Source organism: Coregonus clupeaformis, chromosome 38 (assembly GCF_020615455.1).
Source record: "Coregonus clupeaformis isolate EN_2021a chromosome 38, ASM2061545v1, whole genome shotgun sequence".
Classification (NCBI taxonomy): domain Eukaryota; kingdom Metazoa; phylum Chordata; class Actinopteri; order Salmoniformes; family Salmonidae; genus Coregonus; species Coregonus clupeaformis.
The window spans coordinates 2865434-2884777 of NC_059229.1; the positions used below are offsets into that span (position 1 = coordinate 2865434).

The 19344-nt window shown below is 39.7% G+C and overlaps 1 protein-coding gene and 1 long non-coding RNA gene across 2 annotated transcripts in view; both read right to left on the reverse strand.

Annotated features, from left to right (window-relative positions):
• Nucleotides 1-19344, reverse strand: part of LOC121553928 (plectin-like) — a 131396-nt gene that overhangs the window by 20261 nt on the left and 91791 nt on the right. Inside the window, 1 exon segment of the mRNA XM_045211666.1 lies at nt 12402-18758. Coding sequence (XP_045067601.1) covers nt 12402-18758 — 6357 coding nt within the window.
• LOC121553930 lies at nt 10193-12039 on the reverse strand. Its single transcript, XR_005997595.2, has 2 exons — nt 11258-12039; nt 10193-11137 (listed from the first exon to the last, which is right to left on the reverse strand). It is a non-coding gene; the product is annotated as an uncharacterized LOC121553930 (long non-coding RNA).

The window sequence follows — 19344 nt, forward strand, 5'->3', positions numbered from 1 at the left end:
TTGAAAGCAATCAGTGCTCTGCTGCAAAAGTGACAAGTCCCTGTAAACTAAATTAAGGCTTCCATCATGTAAAACCAACACTAAACCCCCCCACCATTGTTCTTAATGTTTTGACAGTTAAACAATGGCCTAGGTTGTGTTCATTAAGCACAAAACAGAAGAAAGGGGACTGAAACAGGGGAGGACTTCCTGGACTTTTTCAAAAACAAATGCTCTTTTTCATTTTCTGTGACCGAATAAACATGACCCACTCTATAAATCCAACAAAAACATTCCATTACAGGACATTTCCATTTATCACCAAATTACACACTTCGTGGTTCTAGTTTTAGGTAAGCTTCTCTTTTTGCAATAATACATGTATGTTTTTTTGTCAATAAAGATTGTAAAAAGATTTTCACTTTTGCTATTAAACTTTATTGTCCTTGGTAAACCGAATGGGATTTAAACATTGACACATTGTACAGATTGTAGGCTACACTTCTTTTAAAGCAATCCGTTCACAGAACTCAATGCTGTAATAACCTCAAGAGTCTGAACCAATAGGACATTTTATGGGTGACAATCCCCTTGGCTCCAATCCATCTATTGTGTTCCATACCAAGAAGTCCTGATCCACACCTTGAATGCCTCCCCAGGCCCTGAGATAGCTGAGCACACTTTGCATATATCGTTATAGAGTGGTCAAAGGTGATGTGTGTCTGTGAATGTTTGCTCTTCCCCTTTATTTCAAGGAAGTTGACTTGCAGTGCAGGATCTGCAGTGCTGCCTGTTCCTTTAGCAAATTAAAAAACGATGACCTCTTAATTAAAAAGGAATTCAAACCATGTAGGCTCAGCGCTAATTTATGTGCTTTCTGACACCTGGAGCTGCATGGCAAATGGTCCAGGAACACAAGGAAAGCACAAAGGACAACGCCCAAGGACTAGTCAGCCCTTCCCCCTCTGAGGGGCAAAAATGTAACTCTCTCTACAGTATCCAGAGGACTGACTATTGAATATGTGACAGAATAATGCCATAGTATCCATGTTTGGTATATATCTGAAACTTTTTCACTGAGGATAACTCTGATGTTATCTAATGGATGTATGATCTCTGTGGTAACTTGTATCTGTACAGGGTGAACTCTAAATTACTCTATGCAAAGGGTTTTATGGTCCTCTCAGGAATTCTAACTTATTTACATTGGTCAAATTCCCCTCACAAGCCTTTAAATTTAAATTTAAATTTTAGTCATTTAGCAGACGCTCTTATCCAGAGCGACTTACAGTTAGTGAATACATATTTTGTTATACTGGCCCCCTGTGCGAATCGAACCCACAACCCTGGCGTTGCAAACGCCATGCTCTATCAACTGAGCTACATCCCTGCCGGCCATTCCCTCCCCTACCCTGGACGACGCTGGGCCAATTGTGCGCCGCCCATGAGTCTCCCGGTCGCGGCCGGCTGCGACAGAGCCTGGATTCGAAATGCTGTGACAACATGTGGAGATTGGACCTTGGTGGTCAGGTTACTGTAAACTTGGTGTTGTTTCATTGGTCAATGGTTGTTGGTTTTGGGTTGAGAAGGTTACACCTTCAGATGTTAAAAATAGAATTAAAAGCCTTTGTTCTCTCTCCCTTATCCTATATCCAGTCCATGGAGTAAAGTTGTATGATCAATTCAAATCCTATAACCTAGTAGACATATCTATGTTCATGCTTTGTCTTGTAAGTTAACCTTAGGATCTATATGCCTAGAACTATGCTTTGTTAATGTCAGAATTGCCTTGTAACTTAAGTGTTATGCCTTGTATGTGAATTCATTAATTTTACAATGTAATTAAATATCTGCCTTTGATATAGACAATTCTCAGATCAATTCTTGCTAGTCAACTCATTGCCTAATGCTTGCTTGCAAATTTTAACTATCTTTATGGAGTGAGATAAACATTTGAATAGGCTAATTGCGTAGTCTTATTGCGGAGCGCATGTGAGGTATATATAATATGCATACATATCAAATATTACCCCACTACAACCATAGTCTATGAGATGCAGTGGTGTAAAGTACTTAAGTAAAAATACTTTAAAGTAATACTTAAGTAGTTTTTTAAAACTTTTAATTCAGTACATTCCTAAAGAAAATAATGTACTTTTTACTCCATACATTTTCCCTGACACCCAAAAGTACTCATTACATTTTGACAGGAAAATTGTCCAATTCACACACTTATCAAGAGAACATCCCTGGTCATCCCTACTGCCTCTGATCTGGTGGACTCACTAAACACAAACGCTTGGTTTGTAAATGATGTCTGAGTGTTGGAGTGTGCCCCTGGCTATCCGTCAATAACTAAATAAAATGGTGCCGTTTGGTTTGCCTAATATAAGGAATTTGAAATGGTTTATACTTTTACTTTTACTTTTGATACTTAAGTATATTTAAAACCAAATACTTTTAGACTTTTACTCAAGTAGTATTTTACTGGGCGACTTTCACTTTTACTTGAGTCATTTTCTATTAAGGTATCTTTACTTTAATCAAGTATGACAATTGAGTACTTTTTCCACCACTGATTAGATGTGCCTATTTAGACTTATTTTCCCTGAAACCACACGAACCCACTAATACTACAGCATAGATGACAGCCTGCAAAAAACAGTAGATTCATGAGAGTTGTACTTACTAGGCCTCCTGGATATGCGAGGCTCCACTGTGTGTCAGGCAGAAGAGTAGAGACAGACGTGAGGATTACTGTTTGCTGCTAACTCCTCAGGATCGGAGCCACACTCCTCTTATTCATATACAGGTCCACCATGACAAGCCACACCCATTACAATGGAAAAACTCCTACTGCCTTCAGTAGCTCAGCCCAGAGTCCTGTTGCTGAGCCCAGATGCCAGGAATTCCTCTGCATTTCCTCAGATTCCTCCCATTGTGCATTACCTAACAATCAGTTGCGATTTTTTGGGATTGATTGAACCACAATGTCGCCTAATTTATTGTGAAATGTATTCACACCTTATTTATTGTGAGTTGCTGTAATTTGCTTTTCAAGAGCTTTGCATGTGAACAAAGTTTACAAATGCATACATACTTCTACAAGTTAGCTAAACCAACTCAAACACACAAATGTCCCCCTTTAAGCCCTTTCTGTTATTAATTTGAAAGGCATGTACATCTTGACAGTGTACATACTGTAAGTAAACTGTAAGTGAAGGGTTCTTATGTTTGCTGATCATGTAGTGACCGGAAATGCCCCAACCCCTAAGCAAGAGTAAAGCATTGTCTTTGTGAGAGAGAGAGCCTCCCTGAGGCTCGGCAAACACCGAAATGTGCATAACTGAGCATACCAGATCAGGGGGTTTCGTGACATGGACTTTCACAGTCAAAATCAATTGCATCACTAAAGAGAGACACTCCTTTTAGAAATGTCTGTCTGTTACATGTGTGCAAAAAAAAACTGGTGGTAAAAGACTACTCATTGTAAAGACACATTAAATGTAATGATGCTAAATGACTGAGTGATGACAATCACAGGATGTCGGGCTTGATACTACTAGCTAGAAATGTGCTTATGCAAAACAGCAATGGGTTTGTGCAAAACATAAAAATAAATATTTAAACCAGTTAATTTGGAGGATGGTAATGTATGTGCATTCGGAAAGTATTCAGACCCCTTGGCTTTTTCCACATTTTGTTACGTTACAGCCTTATTCTAAAATGGAGTCAATAGTTTTTTGCCCTCATCAATCTACACACAATAGCCCATAATGACAAAGCAAAATCAGGTTTTTAGAAATGTTGGCAAGTGTATAAAAAACTGAGATATCACATTTACGTAAGTATTCAGACCCTTTACTCAGTACTTTGTTGAAGCACCTTTGGCAGCGATTATAGCCTTGAGTCTTATTAGGTATGATGCTACAAGCTTGGCACACCTGTTTATTTGGGAGTTTCTCCCATTCTTCTCTGAAGATCCTGTCAACCTCTGTCAGATTGGATGGAGAGCATTGCTGCATAGCTATTTTCAGGTCTCTCCAGATATGTTCTATCGGGTTCAAGTCCGGGCTCTGGCTCAAGGACATTCAGAGACTTGTCCCAAAGCCACTCCTGCATTGTCTTGGCTGTGTGCTTAGGGTCGTTGTCCTGTTGGAAGGTGAAACATTGCCCCAGTCTGAGATCCTGAGCGCTCTGGAGCAGGTTTTCATCAAGGATTTCTCTGTACTTTGCTCCGTTCATCTTTCCCTTGACACTGACTAGTCTCCCAGTCCCTGCCGCTGAAAAACATCCCCACAGCATGATGCTGCCACCACCCTAATTCACCATAGGGATGGTGCCAGGTTTCCTCCAGACGTGAAGCTTGGCATTCAGACCAAAGTGTTCAATCTTGGTTTCATCTCATGGTCTGAGAGTCCTTAGGTGCCTTTTGGCAAACTCTAAGCGGGCTGTCATGTGCCTTTTATTGAGGAGTGGCTTCAGTCTGGCCACTCTACCATAAAGGCCTGATTGGCGGAGTGCTGCAGAGATGGTTTTCCTTCTGGAAGGTTCACCCATCTCCACAGAGGAACTATGGAGTTCTGACAGCGTGATCGTTGGGTTCTTTGTTACCTCCCTGACCAAGGCCCTTCTCCCCCGATTGCTCAGTTTGGCCGGGCGGCAAGCTCTAGGAAGAGTTTTGGTGGTTCCAAACGTCTTCCATTTAAGAATGATGGAGGCCACTGTGGTCTTGGGGACCTTCAATGCTGCAGAAATGTTTTGGTACCCTTCCCCAGATCTGTGTCTCGACACAATCCTGTCTCGGAGCTCTACAGACAATTCATTTTGACCACATGGCTTTGTTTTTGCTCTGACATGCACTGTCAACTATGGGACCTTATATAGACAGTTGTGCCTTTTCAAATCATGTCTAATCAATTGGATTTACCACATGTGGACTCCAATTAAGTTGTAGAAACATCTCAAGGATGATCAATGGAAACAGGATGCACCTGAGCTCAATTTCGAGTCTCATGGCAAAGGGTCTGAATACTTATGTAAATAAGGTATTTCAGTTTTTATTTCTAATACATTTGCAAACATTTCTTAAAACCGGTTTTCACTTAGTCAGTATTGGGTATTGTGTGTAATTTGTATATATTTATTCAATTGTAGAGTAAGGCTGTAACGTAACAAAATGTGGAAAAAGTGAAGGGGTCTGAATACTTTCCGAATGTAGTAGAAGACTAAACTAAACATTTATTCACCTTAAATCTTCAATGAACATTTCAACAGAGTTTATTGAAGCTTAAATAAAGGTTGAGGTTGTTGGGGGGGGTGGGGGACATTTTTGGGGGATATTTTGGGGGGCTATTCCATAAAAAGTCACTAGCTAAATAAATCAATGTGACCCCACTCAAGGATGATGGGGATTATTTGCTGATGCAGGCCAATCAACATAAAGCAGAAACCAGGCAGCGGAAACACCCATGAGGTGGTGAGTGAGGTCCATGCCTTGTTGCTGTCGATGATACATTTACTGTACTGCTCATAGGCTTCCAAATAACTTTCCCAATAACCTCAAGGTGGATGTTCACACAGTGAATCTGCCAAAATCTTATCACTTATCACTTAGCTGGAATGTTGGAATGCTGGATGTTCTTTAAAAGTTGGGTGTGGACTAGGAAGTTTTGGGGGAGGAGGTGACAGACCACAGGAGAACAAAGAGTAAAGGTTTCACTGGAAGAGCTTCCCACTTCTCAGACACAGATTAATTCTAATGAAAATCACAGAGCTGAGAGATCACACTTTAGCAAGGCAGTCTCTCTGATCTGAGGGTAGGAACACTCAGAAAAGTCAAATAGACACATGTTTTACACTGACACATCAGCTCCACTTGTGCACAGACTTTGACAAGATAACCATAATTATCTATAATTATGCTCCGAGTCCGAGTCCAAGTTGTATTACTCTCTGACATCATAAACCTCAGCAGTGAAAGGGAAATTGCGTAATATTAAAGAAGGGAGGAAAAAGTTGCCTCTGAAAATTATAGTGGTTATTGCACAACTATTAAAGACTCTTTAGATCCAAGTACAGTGAAAGATTATGGCTAACTTCCAAACGCTACAGTCCAACTCTAGCTGTTTTATCTAGTGGAAATCGCTCTGTCATTTCCTGGTTGCAGAAATTCTACACTGTTCGTTCAATTTCAGTGAGAAAACAAGCACTGAATAGTGTAGAAAATCATTGTACCATCTAAATCGATGTGAAATATCTTTTCAATAACACATTTTAGCAACCAGGAAATGACAGAGCGTTTTCCACTAGATAACCCAGCCACAAAGTCAGAACATTTTGACAACAGATGCTAGCTTGAGGAATCAATTGGTGAATATCACAGCCAATCACAACACTAATACTGTGAAACAACTATCATTCCACTATTAGCGCCAGATATATTATGGACATTTTCTAAAATTACAATGCATAAATAAAAAAAATTAAATCATATGTGTAGCACCTTTAAGCAAAAATGTGGGAGAGCTAGTTGACACAAAAGGGCACTATTGAATCCATATTGCTCTACAGCGTGATTGAAATGTAAAGGCAATGTTCTCATGTTAGCATAGACTGCATTCACTCAATCGGAAATGACCTTTACATTTCTATTGCGCAATCTGCAATGCTTCTATAGCTAGGTTTCCATCCAATTGGCAACAGATTCTTATGCAAATATTCAAAAACCTGTATAAAGGGAATATGCGCATTTTACACCAGTGGTGTGTTTCCACCAAATTGACTTGTTGCGCATAAAAATAAGTGTGTGATGATGTAGTGCACACAAAATGTACTTTTTCACTTAAGTTTTCATGTACCAAATACAAATCTAAAGTTCAATGTGTTTTCATCACATTTTCAACCGATAGCTCTGTCACAAAAACTGTTGCATTAAATAGCAAATGTGCCTACTCTGCTCTTGACACATGCGCTCTAGACAACAGTTAGCTGAAACAGACCATAACAACCAACACCCAATGACACAACAAGCCAGGCATTTTGTGGGGGCTGTCATGCATGTCAGAGAGATGGGTGGGGAGCCAAGTCAAACTTGCTGTCTTTACCAGATCAGTTCCACCGTACATTTTACAATTCTGTCATTGGGTGTCTGACACAGATCTTTTTTTACTTATTTCTGACAAGTTCTATCATGTTTCTGACTCTGCACCATTTAGACATCCCTGAAATACTGGTTTCTCTTATGTCTTCTCTCATTTTATGAGAAGATAATTCAGACATTTCAGAATCAGAGTCTTTTCAATCCAAGTACAAGCTAAACTGAGAATGGTTATACATAATCACTTGTGGAATGTTTTAACAGCAGTTGCAAGTGATAAAGGCTGTGATTGATTGCCTGGTACAATGGAGAGAGAGTTCCATCCCACATGGGTGTGTGGGAGGGAGAGGTGGAAACTAGTGTTCACTTACGAGGTGATAGACCTGTGTGTGAAAACACTTAAGAGCCACTCTAAGTCTTTCATTTTGAAGGGAATCAGTAACAGACTGATGTCATTACCTAGATTCATGGCACTCTCTGGGTACAGAAGTGGTGTGTTGTCATGCACCTGACATCTTTCTCATGTGAATCGTGCCATACATATTTTGAGCATCTACTGTAGGCCTACTGTATTTCTCAGAGTTGTAAGTATAGTTTAGGTACTCAATAACTATATTAGTATATATTAGTGTGTATAAGTGTATATTGATTTTCATTTGATTCAAATGTATATTTAATAGACAACAGCCACTGACCTTCCACCACTTGAAGGTCTCAGCTGCCAGGTTGACATTACTCTCAACAGATGCATAGAAGAGTTGAAGTGCTTATCAAACCACTCAGAGAGTCTGGGTTATACCGTGCCTGCAGGCACAGTGTCTGGTAACAGATTCGTGTGGTTCGACTGAGTATCATACAGCAACAAACCAATAGGACAATTGCCAAAAGGCATTTCACTATAGCCCTTTTTCTCAATATAAGCTGCATTGCTAGACCTCAAGCAGTTGATGAGTGTCCTGAGGAAAAAAACTTTTGGGTAATGTTGAGTCTTATGATTTTAGGTAAGATGTACAACTACATGAATAGTTGACATTTCAATACAAAAAATAATAACTGTGATATGTATTTCCCGATGGGCAAAGATGATACCTATAGCTCCCTATAAACAAGAAATTGTGAAAAGCAAATATTAAATATTTAAATATAGTTAAGATTAAGATTAATTTCTAAAATCAGTAAATCCATGTGGCTGATGCATGATGCCCTGTACAAAACAGTGTTGACACAAAATCTGCAAGAAAAGCTTTTGTAATCATAAGCATGATAACCGTCTGAGACAATATTTTGTGCTTTCAACTTGATTAGCATACTACAGGGATGGACTGGGACCAGTCCAATTGATATTGGGCAACCCAAATGTATCCACTGTGCCAGTATTCATGATCCAGTCCGTGACCTGATGTCGGTGTATCATCCAGTGTGTTTGTGTTTCTCTGCTAGAGATTCTGTTTCTCTGTCTTTAAATCATAATAAGAAAAAAATGATATATATATATATATATATATATTTTTTTTTTCACCTTTATTTAACCAGGTAAGCCAGTTGAGAACAAGTTCTCATTTACAACTGCGACCTGGCCAAGATAAAGCAAAGCAGTGCGATAAAAACAACAACACAGAGTTACATATGGGGTAAACAAAACATAAAGTCAAAAATACAAACAGAAAATATATGCAGTGCTAACACACATGAGCATACACTTCCTAAAATAATGACTTGTAGCAAGACTAAATTCTAACTCTAACCATGTTTCCATCCAAAGTTTTTATGCGAGTAAAGTCATACTGTAAAAAAAAAATCACGTACAATTTTATAGATCATTTGTTCATTTGACATGGTGCGATCTTTTTGTGTCGGTAAAAGTGCACAGTGATGAGTTTGATGCTCCTTTCCAATAAATATTGATGGTCTTATTCTGGTGACATGATGATCGATGCTTGACTGCCGTTTGACAAATTAACATATTCTCGCTCTTATTCATAATAATCTCATAATGTAGACTAGCCTACCCATACAGCCTACTCACACGGTATCTGCGAGCTGTTGCCAAGACCAGAGTAGGCAAATTTGCTATTTAACGCAACGTTTAAAAAAAACAAAACTAGAGTCAAAAATGCAATGAAAATAGATTGAACTTTAGATATTTATTCGGTACATGAAAACTTCAGCGAAAAAGTAAATTTTGTGTGCACTATGTCACCATGCACTGATTCTTATCTGCAACAAGTCAGTTTGGTGGGAACACAACTGGTGGGAAATGCACATATTCTCTTAATACGGATTTTTGAATATTCACATGAGAATCTGTCGCCAATTGGATGGAAATCTAGCCAATGACACAGAATAATTTCCCCTTTTCTAACACCTCATTTTATGCTGTGAACAGTAACATCAGTAACTGACAAAAGGATTAGATAAGATGTGAACTATGTGGCTCAATTTCACTTGTGCTGATGTAAAGAGAGAAGAGTTCCACAACTTTGTATTGTATTATTGTCTGTAACCATAAAAATTTCAGAAGAATTGGAAAGCTATTAAGAGCAAGGGTAACTGAGTTACTAGCATGTATAGTGTTTTATGAGTACAATACATTACTGGAGGTGACAACTGTGTAAGAGAAATGGATTCAAACCTTAAAATACTGTATCTCCTATTACACCTTCATCCATAAAGCCCTTATTCTTGTGTTGAATTCCACTGAATTAAAGCTGCAATGTAACTTATTGGGCGAGCTGACAAAATTCACATAGAAATGTAAGTTATAGATCTGTCATTCTCATTGAAAGCAATTATAAGAAGCGGTAGATCTGTTCAGCGTGTGATATTTCTATGCTTCCTGTTCAAAAGTTTCTTTTTTGCATCTTTTACTTTCGGTTTTGTACACCAGCTTCAAACAGCTGAAAATACAATATTGTTGGTTATGGAAAATATATTTCGCAGCGGTTTAGATGGTACAATGTTTTCTACTCTATACCTGCTTGTTTTGTCAAATAAACTGAAATTAGGCGAACCATTATGAATTTTAACAACCAGGAAATGGATGCGCAATTTATGCATAGTGCATCTCGAAAATATTTGCATTAGGAAAAAAATTAATACTCAAAAGGCATTGCATTTCGTATTGATACCTCGTAAGTTTATTCACATTCTGTAATGTGTTAACATTAAAATACAATGTCACCCTTTCAATATACCATTTAGCCTGATAACCCAACTTTAAAGTACATCCTTCAAACCATTTTAAAGGCTTCTATTTGTATTGCACCTATTCAACCAAGTTAGTACAACATGCAAAGCAAAAATAAAATATCTCAAATGAAAATATAATGGATATTGCGATAGAACATGATGATTTACAAAGGAAAGTACTTCTAAGGAAGAACAAAACAAGCAATTGTGTTGGGAAAATGAACACTGGTTCAGGAGGCAACAAGTGACAAAGCTTAAAGACATTTTTCAAATACATAGAATACAGTCAGTAAAGATTTTTGTCTTATACATTTCAAAACTTATAATTGTTTTTGTGATAAACATTTATTTAAATCTTAGCCTTGTACAAATGTTCTTAGTTTATTCTATTGAAATAAAAGGGTATTGATGGGTTATGAATACTGTATGACTGTCAACTTGGGAAATACCTGATAATAACCATATTTTTCCAGTTGTGAAACACTCAATTTACAGTATTATTCACACCTTGTAGTCTATGCAACCCTTTCATGCATTGAATATGCAGGCACTAACAACAACATTTGAATACAGCAATTGTGGTTTGTGTGGTGGTGGTTAGGGCTGTTACTGTTTGAGATCTGATATATTAGTAAGCAGGTGTAGGGTCAAAGGTACAGGCAGTACAGTGATTCATTATGTTTTGCTTAATAAACATCAACATCTGCCTTTTCAGAGTTATTTGTTAATAAATGGCTGAAAAATAAAAAGGCTAAAATGAATTATGTAAATGTATCTCGGTGTAGTCTTGAGTGTGAACGTTGCCGTTTACTTCAGGTAAGTTCTTCGTTTTGACTCAAGGGTCTCAGGAAATAGTAGGAGCGGAGATAGCTAAGGGAGTAAAATACAGACAAAACAAAATGAAGAAAAAATGACTTGAAGATACAGAATTTATTTAAGATTCGTGTCTGGCAAAAAATTTCAAATCAAATCAAATATTTAATCACTTACTTTTCAAAACAGTCTAGAGAAGCAATGGTTCTGCTGAGAAGTTATTTCAGCTTTAGATGAGACCAGTGGTGTCCAATGGTGTTTCATGGTGATTTAGGGCATCTTTTACTTCAAGTGTGTTTGTCCATGTTTTATTATGTTGGGATTGCCATCTTTGGAATGCTCTCTCCATACAGATACTTGACTGTATAAAGACTGCATAGTTTTAACTGATTGGTAGTCCATTGTATATCACAAGCAGGGGATAGGTAGAATCCAGACATTGGCACAGTATTAGCGGCAATGTAGTTGAGATGAGAAAAGATCTTGAAGCTTGGTTTTCTTGAAGCATTTCTTCCAGTGTTATAAGAATTCATTGTTCTGTGACTCCTTATTCTGCTCTGCAGATTGGAAGATTTCCTCTCTATTTCTACATATTTTAAATTACCTTCTCCTACCAAATATACACATGTACAGACGTCAGTTTAACAGCTTTTACATCTAATTTGGTTTGCCATAAAAATTGATAAATGGAATTTAACAGAATAATTTATTTTAAATCAAAATATAATTTTAACTCAAAAGTCAGAAAATGTAACTATGAAGAATAATGAAAATTAATAACAAGCTGACTTAAAAATAGAAAAATGTCAATATGTCTAAAACTGAAAACTTTATTATGAATTTCATTGTAGTTGCTAAAAATAAAAATATAGTTTAAATACAGACAGCTCTTCTGTAGCTTAGTGGTTAAGAGCGTTGTACCAGTAACCGAAAGGTCGCTGGTTCTAATCCCCAAGCCGACTAGGTGAAAAATCTGTCGATGTGCCCTTGAGCAAGGCACTTAACCCTAATTGCTCCTGTAAGTCGCTCTGGATAAGAGCGTCTGCTAAATGACCAATTTATTTATTTATTTTATTTACGTAAGCATATAAACAATGCAACTTTGCAGTTAAAGTAAATAAAAATAAAAAAAGACTTCTCAGACACAATACAAAACAGAGCAACTGAAAATGTACTTTGAAAATGTACAACTGAATAAAATATTGACAAAATTAACTTAAAGCCAGCAAAAATAATTATAATATATTGCTGAAAAGCCCCATAATAACTACATGCTGAGCAGAATAAAGGTAGTCTATTTTTCTAATAAGAATTAGGCAACTGGCGAGTAATTGGTCTGTATTATGGTGAATTTTCTCTGTTCAGAACTGCAGTTCCTGCCCGTTGCTAATGATGTCAGGGCCTGTGCTAGCTCATCCATGCTAAGTCCGCTGTGTGATCCTGCATCATATCTGCGCCCATAGCTTGTGGAGCTGAAGGATGAGGAAGATAAATTAGTGGAGAAACTAGAGCCTGTGGCATCAAAGCTCCCTCGTCTGGAGCCTGACCTGGAGCCAGTTCTTGAGTCGGGTCGGGAACCGGATGCTGACCCAGAACCGCTAACACTGTAAGGACTGTAAAGACCTTTACTTGACTGAGAAGAGGCTTCCAACAGACGCAGACCAGAACCCTCCTCAATCATGCTTCTATCCATGGCATCCTTGTATGAGATCTTAAGCTTTGTCTTGGGGCAGGTGAGGTATTTGGAGTATCCACTGACATCTCGTAGCTTCTGTGCAGTACGTGCATCTAGGGTGCCCTTGTTGATAGCAACATCCAGTGGAACTCTGCCAGTGACCTCTGGTTCAATCAAACCACCAGTTAGATATTGTACTTCCAGGAATCTCTGACCCGCCTCGTAGTACAACCACCCCTTTTTTAATGCTTGTGCAGCAGACATTTTTGTTTTGGTTCTGGGATCCTCAAATCCATTGAAGGCCTTCTGTGCCAGGTTGATTCGGTCAACCATGATCTTATCCACAAGTCCCATGTTCATTGCATCTGCAACTGAGAACTTCTCTCCAGTGTTTGGATCAATGATGCCACCAGTGGAAGCCTGAGCCTCCAGCAATCTTTGACCTGTGATATTGTCCACAAGACTTCTGTGCATGGCTTCTGTGACTGACACCTTCTCCAATGTGTCAGTATCCAGTATTCCAGCCACAGGGCCAGTTTCTTCTGTTGGGTCATTCCATATTGTTGCTGGGAGTTTGATAGAGGGGGCTGGGCTATTGGAGTGAGATGATGTGGACCCAAAGGAGGATGACCTAGATCTCGTGCCACTTATGTTTCCGGACAGCATGTCTGCAAACTCTGTGATGGACAGAGTGCCAGCACGGTACTGATCCAGAGCAGACTGGTCAATGAGGCCCTTTGTGGTGGCATCATCAATATCATACTGTCGGCCAGACCTTCTATCAATGATCATGGACTTCACAACACCATCAGATGAGGAGATAGTAATCTCCTCCCACTCACACTCCTGATCTGCAAGCTCCATGTAGGTCTGGTGATCAATAAGTCCTTTACGATATGCCTCATACACAGACATCTCTTTGCCTGTCTCTGGGTCAACAATGACTACTCTACGTTTACGCACAGATGATTTGGAGGATGTCTTCCTCTCACGTTTCTTTTCTTTTAACAGCAAAAGTGCAAGTCCAGTTTCCGGGTCAATCAGGCATCGCTCCATCAGCTGCAGGTAAGTGAGATTCTCCTCAGTGTTAGGGTCAAAGAAGCCTTTAGTGTCATCAGATGGGTCTGTAAGAATGCCATTCATCTCCTCATCAAACAGACCACGTGTGTAGGCCATCTCGACTGGCAAGCGGTGACTCTCTTCTGGATCAATGATCCCACCAGTGGCAATTTGGGCTTCCAATAGACGAATGCCATGGTCTTTCAGAATGAGACCCTTTTTCATGGCCTGAAATAGAGAGATGGTCTTGCCAGAGTACGGATCCCTGTAGCCTGTAACGGCACGCTCAGCAGAGATGAGCTTGTCTTTGAACTCTGGACCAACGACTCCCATTTTAACAGCTTCACCGACATTGAGCTTCAGGTTTTTTATTGGGTCAATTATATATCCTGTTGCTGCTTGAGCCTCAAGAAGTTCAAAGGCTGTCCCGGGTCTTATCATGTTCTTTTTCATTGCTTGGTAGATGGACAGGCGGTCTTTGCTGGATTCTACATATACTCCGGCAATGCAGCTTGTGCCCTCAAGGTACTTCTTCACTTCTCTGCTGACCTCTTCTACTGAGATAAGGCCTTCAATGAGATCATTGTATGTCTTTTGGTCAATAATCTGCGAACGAAGCAGCTCATCCAAGGTGATTTGCTTTCTGAGACCCTTGAAAAGCAGCCTTCTGTCTGCCAGTGAAAGTAATTGCAGACCACTCTCTTTATCAACTTTGCATCTCTTCAGCAGCTGGGCATAGGTCTGTCTCTCCTCTGTGGTTGGATCAACATAACCTTGTACATCACTGTTTGGATCAGTGATCCTGTCATATGTTTCCTTATTGATGTACCCGCGTTGCATGGCAACATCTGTGGGAAGGTGGAAGTAGTATTCTGGATCCATAAGGCCTCCAGTGGAAGCCTGGGCTTCAAGGAGCCTTAGGGCATAGTCCTCAGGAACAAGGCATTTTTTCATCGCTTGGAAGAGAGAGATTACTTTTCCACTGTAAGGATCCTTGTAGCCAGTGACTGCCCTCTCGGCAGAAAGAAGTTTGTTGTGGATTTCAGGGCCGACTATCCCTTTGCGCACAGCCTCGTCAACTGTTAGCAATTCATCTTTGACAGGGTCAATGATGAATCCTGTTGCTGCTTGTGCCTCCAGGAGACTGATACCAAAATCAGGCTTAATGAGACCTCTCTTAATGGCCTGGTAAATACTGACCTTAGAGGGGGAGTCTGAGAGGATTCCAGCAATACTGCCAGTGCCAAAAAGATACTGCTTTACAGATGGTATTTCCATAACCTCACGGATAGTTTTCTTCTCTTGCTTCAACAGATTGTATGTTTGAAGGTCGATAATGCGAGAACTGTAGAGCTCCTCAATAGTGACTCTTCGTCTGATTACATCACAGGACATGCTCTGCTCTACTTTCAGTATCTCCCTTTGTTCAATGATTTCAATGACGATGATGATCATTCTGTCCTTTGTGATTTGCCCACGGCGATACTGTTCCAGGAGCCTTAGCTTTTCCTCCTCAGGGAGCAGGTTTGACCCAATGACATCCCATAGGGTCATTACCTTCCCTGCATAGGTCCCAAGAGGGATATCCACTTGAGTGTTAGTCAAGTCTGTCTGTGCCTGTTCTTCTGTGTATACGTAGGACTTTTCCACTGGAGTTTGAGCTTCAGCCTTTGATAGTGTCAGGAAGCACAGACCGGTATCTGGATCTCTTATGCATTTCTCTTGCAGTTGTTTATAGGTGTAACTTTCATTAGTGTTAGGATCAACGAAGGCTTTGATATCCCCTGAGGGGTCAGTAAAGGTCTTAGCCATCTGCTTATTGAAATAGCCACGTTGGAAGGCCACATCATTTGGAACACGGTGGCTGCTGACTGGGTCAATAATTCCTCCTGTGGCCACTTGAGCTTCCAACAGGGGAATGGCATGTTCTCGTAGCACAAGCTCCTTCTTCATGGCTTGGAAGAGTGAAATCTGGTTGCCTGTGTATGGATCTCTGTAACCAGTCACTGCTTTCTCAGCTGAAAGAAGTTTCTCATGAACCTCAGGACCAACAACTCCTGCTTTCACAGCATCATCCACAGTGTACCTCTGGTTTTTGACAGGATCGATAATGAAACCAGTTGCTGCTTGTACCTCGAGCAATGCAATACCTGTAGTTTGTCTCAATATATTCTTCTTCATTGCTTGATAAATGCTAACCTTTTCCTTTGAGTCACCCATATAGATGCCTGCAATCTGTCCATCTGTTCCTTGCAAGTACTTCCTGACTATGTCCATGTCACTGATTTCTTTGGGTTTCTTTTTGCCCTGTTGGAGTTGATCATATGTAGCTTTATCAATTATTTTGGATTCAAACAATGAGCTGGCAGTGACAGTTGATCTAAGCCCTTCAAAGCTGGCCTGTTCTTTTTCCTGTTTCTTGGTCTCCTTTTTATCAACCATTGTGACAAGGATTGTAATAATTCTTTCAATAGTCACTGTTCTAGTTCTGTACTGTCGAATCAACTCGATTCTTTGTTCCTCTGTAATATATTCAGAGTTTATGATCTCCCAAATAGTGACTTTCCTTCCTTTGAAAGGTCCATACTGCAGCTCCATAGTTGCCTGATTCAGGGCATCTTTGATCTGGACCTCAGTGTATTGATGATCCTCTTCTGACTTGTAATGCTCCTCTTTTGACTTTTGAATTGCTTTCTCTGAGAGTGGAAGAAATGGAAAACCAGTCTCTTTGTCAGTGACACATTTGTTCATGAGTTGTACATACGATGCATTTTCCCACATGTTAGGATCAAAGAATACTTTAGTTTCATCAGTGTTGTTGCTCAAGGTCTTGTACATTTTATCGTCAAAATATCCACGTTTGCAGGCAACATCATGTGGGATGCGATAACTTTTGACTGGATCAATTATACCTCCAGTTGCAAGCTGAGCCTCTAGCAGACGGATACCCTGGTCATTCTTAATAAGGTCTTTCAACATTGCCTGAAATAGGGATACATTATTTCCAGTGTAGGGATCTTTGTACCCGTTAACAGCTCTCTCTGCAGACAGAAGTTTTTCATGCATCTCTGGGCCAACAAGACCTGATTTAACAGCCTCATCCACAGTGAGCTTCTGATTTTTGACAGGATCAATTACAAATCCAGTCCCAGCTTGAGCCTCAAGAAGAGTCAATGCAGTCTCGGGAGAGAGCATCTGTTTCTTTACAGCCTGATAGAATGGTATTTTTTCCTTTGTTGACTCAACGATCACTCCAGCAATGCTATGAGTTCCTCTTAAAGCTTTCTTAACACGCTCCATCTCAGAGATTTCTTTGACAGTTGTTTTGCCATTATACAATTTGTTGAACAAGTCTTTATTAATGATCTTAGATTCTAGAAGTTCAGCTGCAGTGACAGGAGTCCTCAGACCGTCAAACACAATTTCATTCTTCTTCTCTTTGCCTTCCACGACACTAATGACACGTTTGATACATTTTTCCACTGTGATTTTTCTGGTCTTGTACTGACTAATCAGATCCTTCCTCTGTGGCTCAGTAAAATACTCTGAGTTAATGATTTCCCAAGTGGTCACAGTCTTGCCTTGGAATCTTCCAAATGGAACAGAGATATTTGCTTTAGTGAATACATCTTTAGTCTCTTCAGTTGTATAGGTCTTGTCACTTTGTGCAGCGTTCTCTGTGATTGGTAACACAAGTAGGCCTGTCTCTGCATCTGGGGTGCACCTCTCCAATAGTTGCTGATAAGTGAGGCTCTCCTGAGTGCTTGGGTCAATGAATAACTTTGAGTCATCAGAAGGGTTTGATAAAGTTCTGTTCATCTCAGCATCCAATTGGCCCTGCTTATAGGCTGTCTGGAGTGGTACACGGTGACTATTGACAGGGTCAATTATTCCACCAGTTGCAATCTGAGCATCCAGAAGTCTAACGGCCTGGTCTTTTTCAATCAGCCCCTTTTTCATTGCCTCAAAGAGTGAGATTTTGTCTCCAGTATAAGGATCTTTGTAACCAGTAGCTGCTTTTTCTGCAGAAAGCATTTTGTTATGGAGTTCTGGACCTATTAATTCCCCCTTTACAGCTTCATCCACAGAGAGCATTCTGTTTTTCACTGGATCAATGATGTACCCAGATGCTGCCTGAGCTTCAAGAAGCATTGTGGCAGCGCCAGGAGAAAGTTGATTCTCTTTCATGGCCTGATACACACTCATTTTTTGCTTGGCCGGGGTCAAGACTCCGCCAACACTATTCTTGCCTTTGAGACATGTTTTCACTTTCTCTGTCTCGCTCAGGTCTTGCACAGTGGTTTTCCCTGTTTTCAGCATGTCAAAGTCCTTTTTGTTCAGTATACCAATGTCATAGAGCCTGCTGGCAGGAACCTTCTCCCTAATCCCATCAAAAGCAAATGGTGATTCTTTGTTTTTCTTCGCACCGTCTACTACTGCAGAACCATTGAATACTTTATTTGTAGTTCCCACCATTGTCATTGCAATTAGCTGATCTTCAGGGACCTCATCAGTTTGAATCTCCGTTTCTTTAGTGTGGGGTGTTGCTAATTTTTTAGGTGTAGAAAGTTGCTGCAGCTTCTCGCGAAGCTTTTTATTCTCCTCACCCAGCAATTTCTCTTGTTCAAGCCTTTTCTTTTCAAGATCCTGCATCTCTTTCTGCTTGTTGCACATCTCCTCCTCAGCATCCTTCTGCTTTTTCACAGCGGCATCCATGATAGCCTGGAGTTTTTTCTTCTCCTGTTCCATCTGCTCCCTTTGATGATCCTGCTCATCTTTGAGGGCTTTGGCCTTCTTAACCTCATCCTCAAACTGTTTCTCAAGTTTATTTCTCTCTTTCTCAATGAGCTTTTCTTTTTTCAGCAACATTTGTTTTTCTGTCAGGAAAGTCTGCTCAAGAACGGTCTTTTCCTGTTTAATTTGTTTTTGTTGGGCATTGGCCATCTAATTTGGAAAAAAAATAAAGAAAAAATTAATACAACTCCAAACAAACATTTTGCACATGGTCTTAACATTATATTACACTGATTATACTTAACTGCTGAATAATATAATCAATATATTCATATATAAAAATGATATGTTATACAGTACCAGTCAAAAGTTTGGACACACCTACTAATTCAGGTTTTTTTCTTTTTTTAAAATTATTTTCTACATTGTAGAATAATAGTGAAGACATCAAAACTATGAAATAACACATATGGAATCATGTAGTAAACAAAAAAGTGTTAAACAAATCAAAATATATTTGAGATTTGAGATTCTTCAAATAGCCACTCTTTGCCTTGATGACAGCTTTGCACACTCTTGGCATTCTCTCAACCAGCATCACCTGGAATGCTTTTCCAACAATCTTGAAGGAGTTCCCACATATGCTGAGCACTTGTTGGCTGCTTTTCCTTCACTCTGCCGTCCGACTCATCCCAAACCATCTCAAATCGGGTTGAGGTCGGGGGATTGTGGAGGCCAGGTAATCTGATGCAGCATTCCATCACTCTCCTTCTTGGTAAAATAGTCCTTACACAGC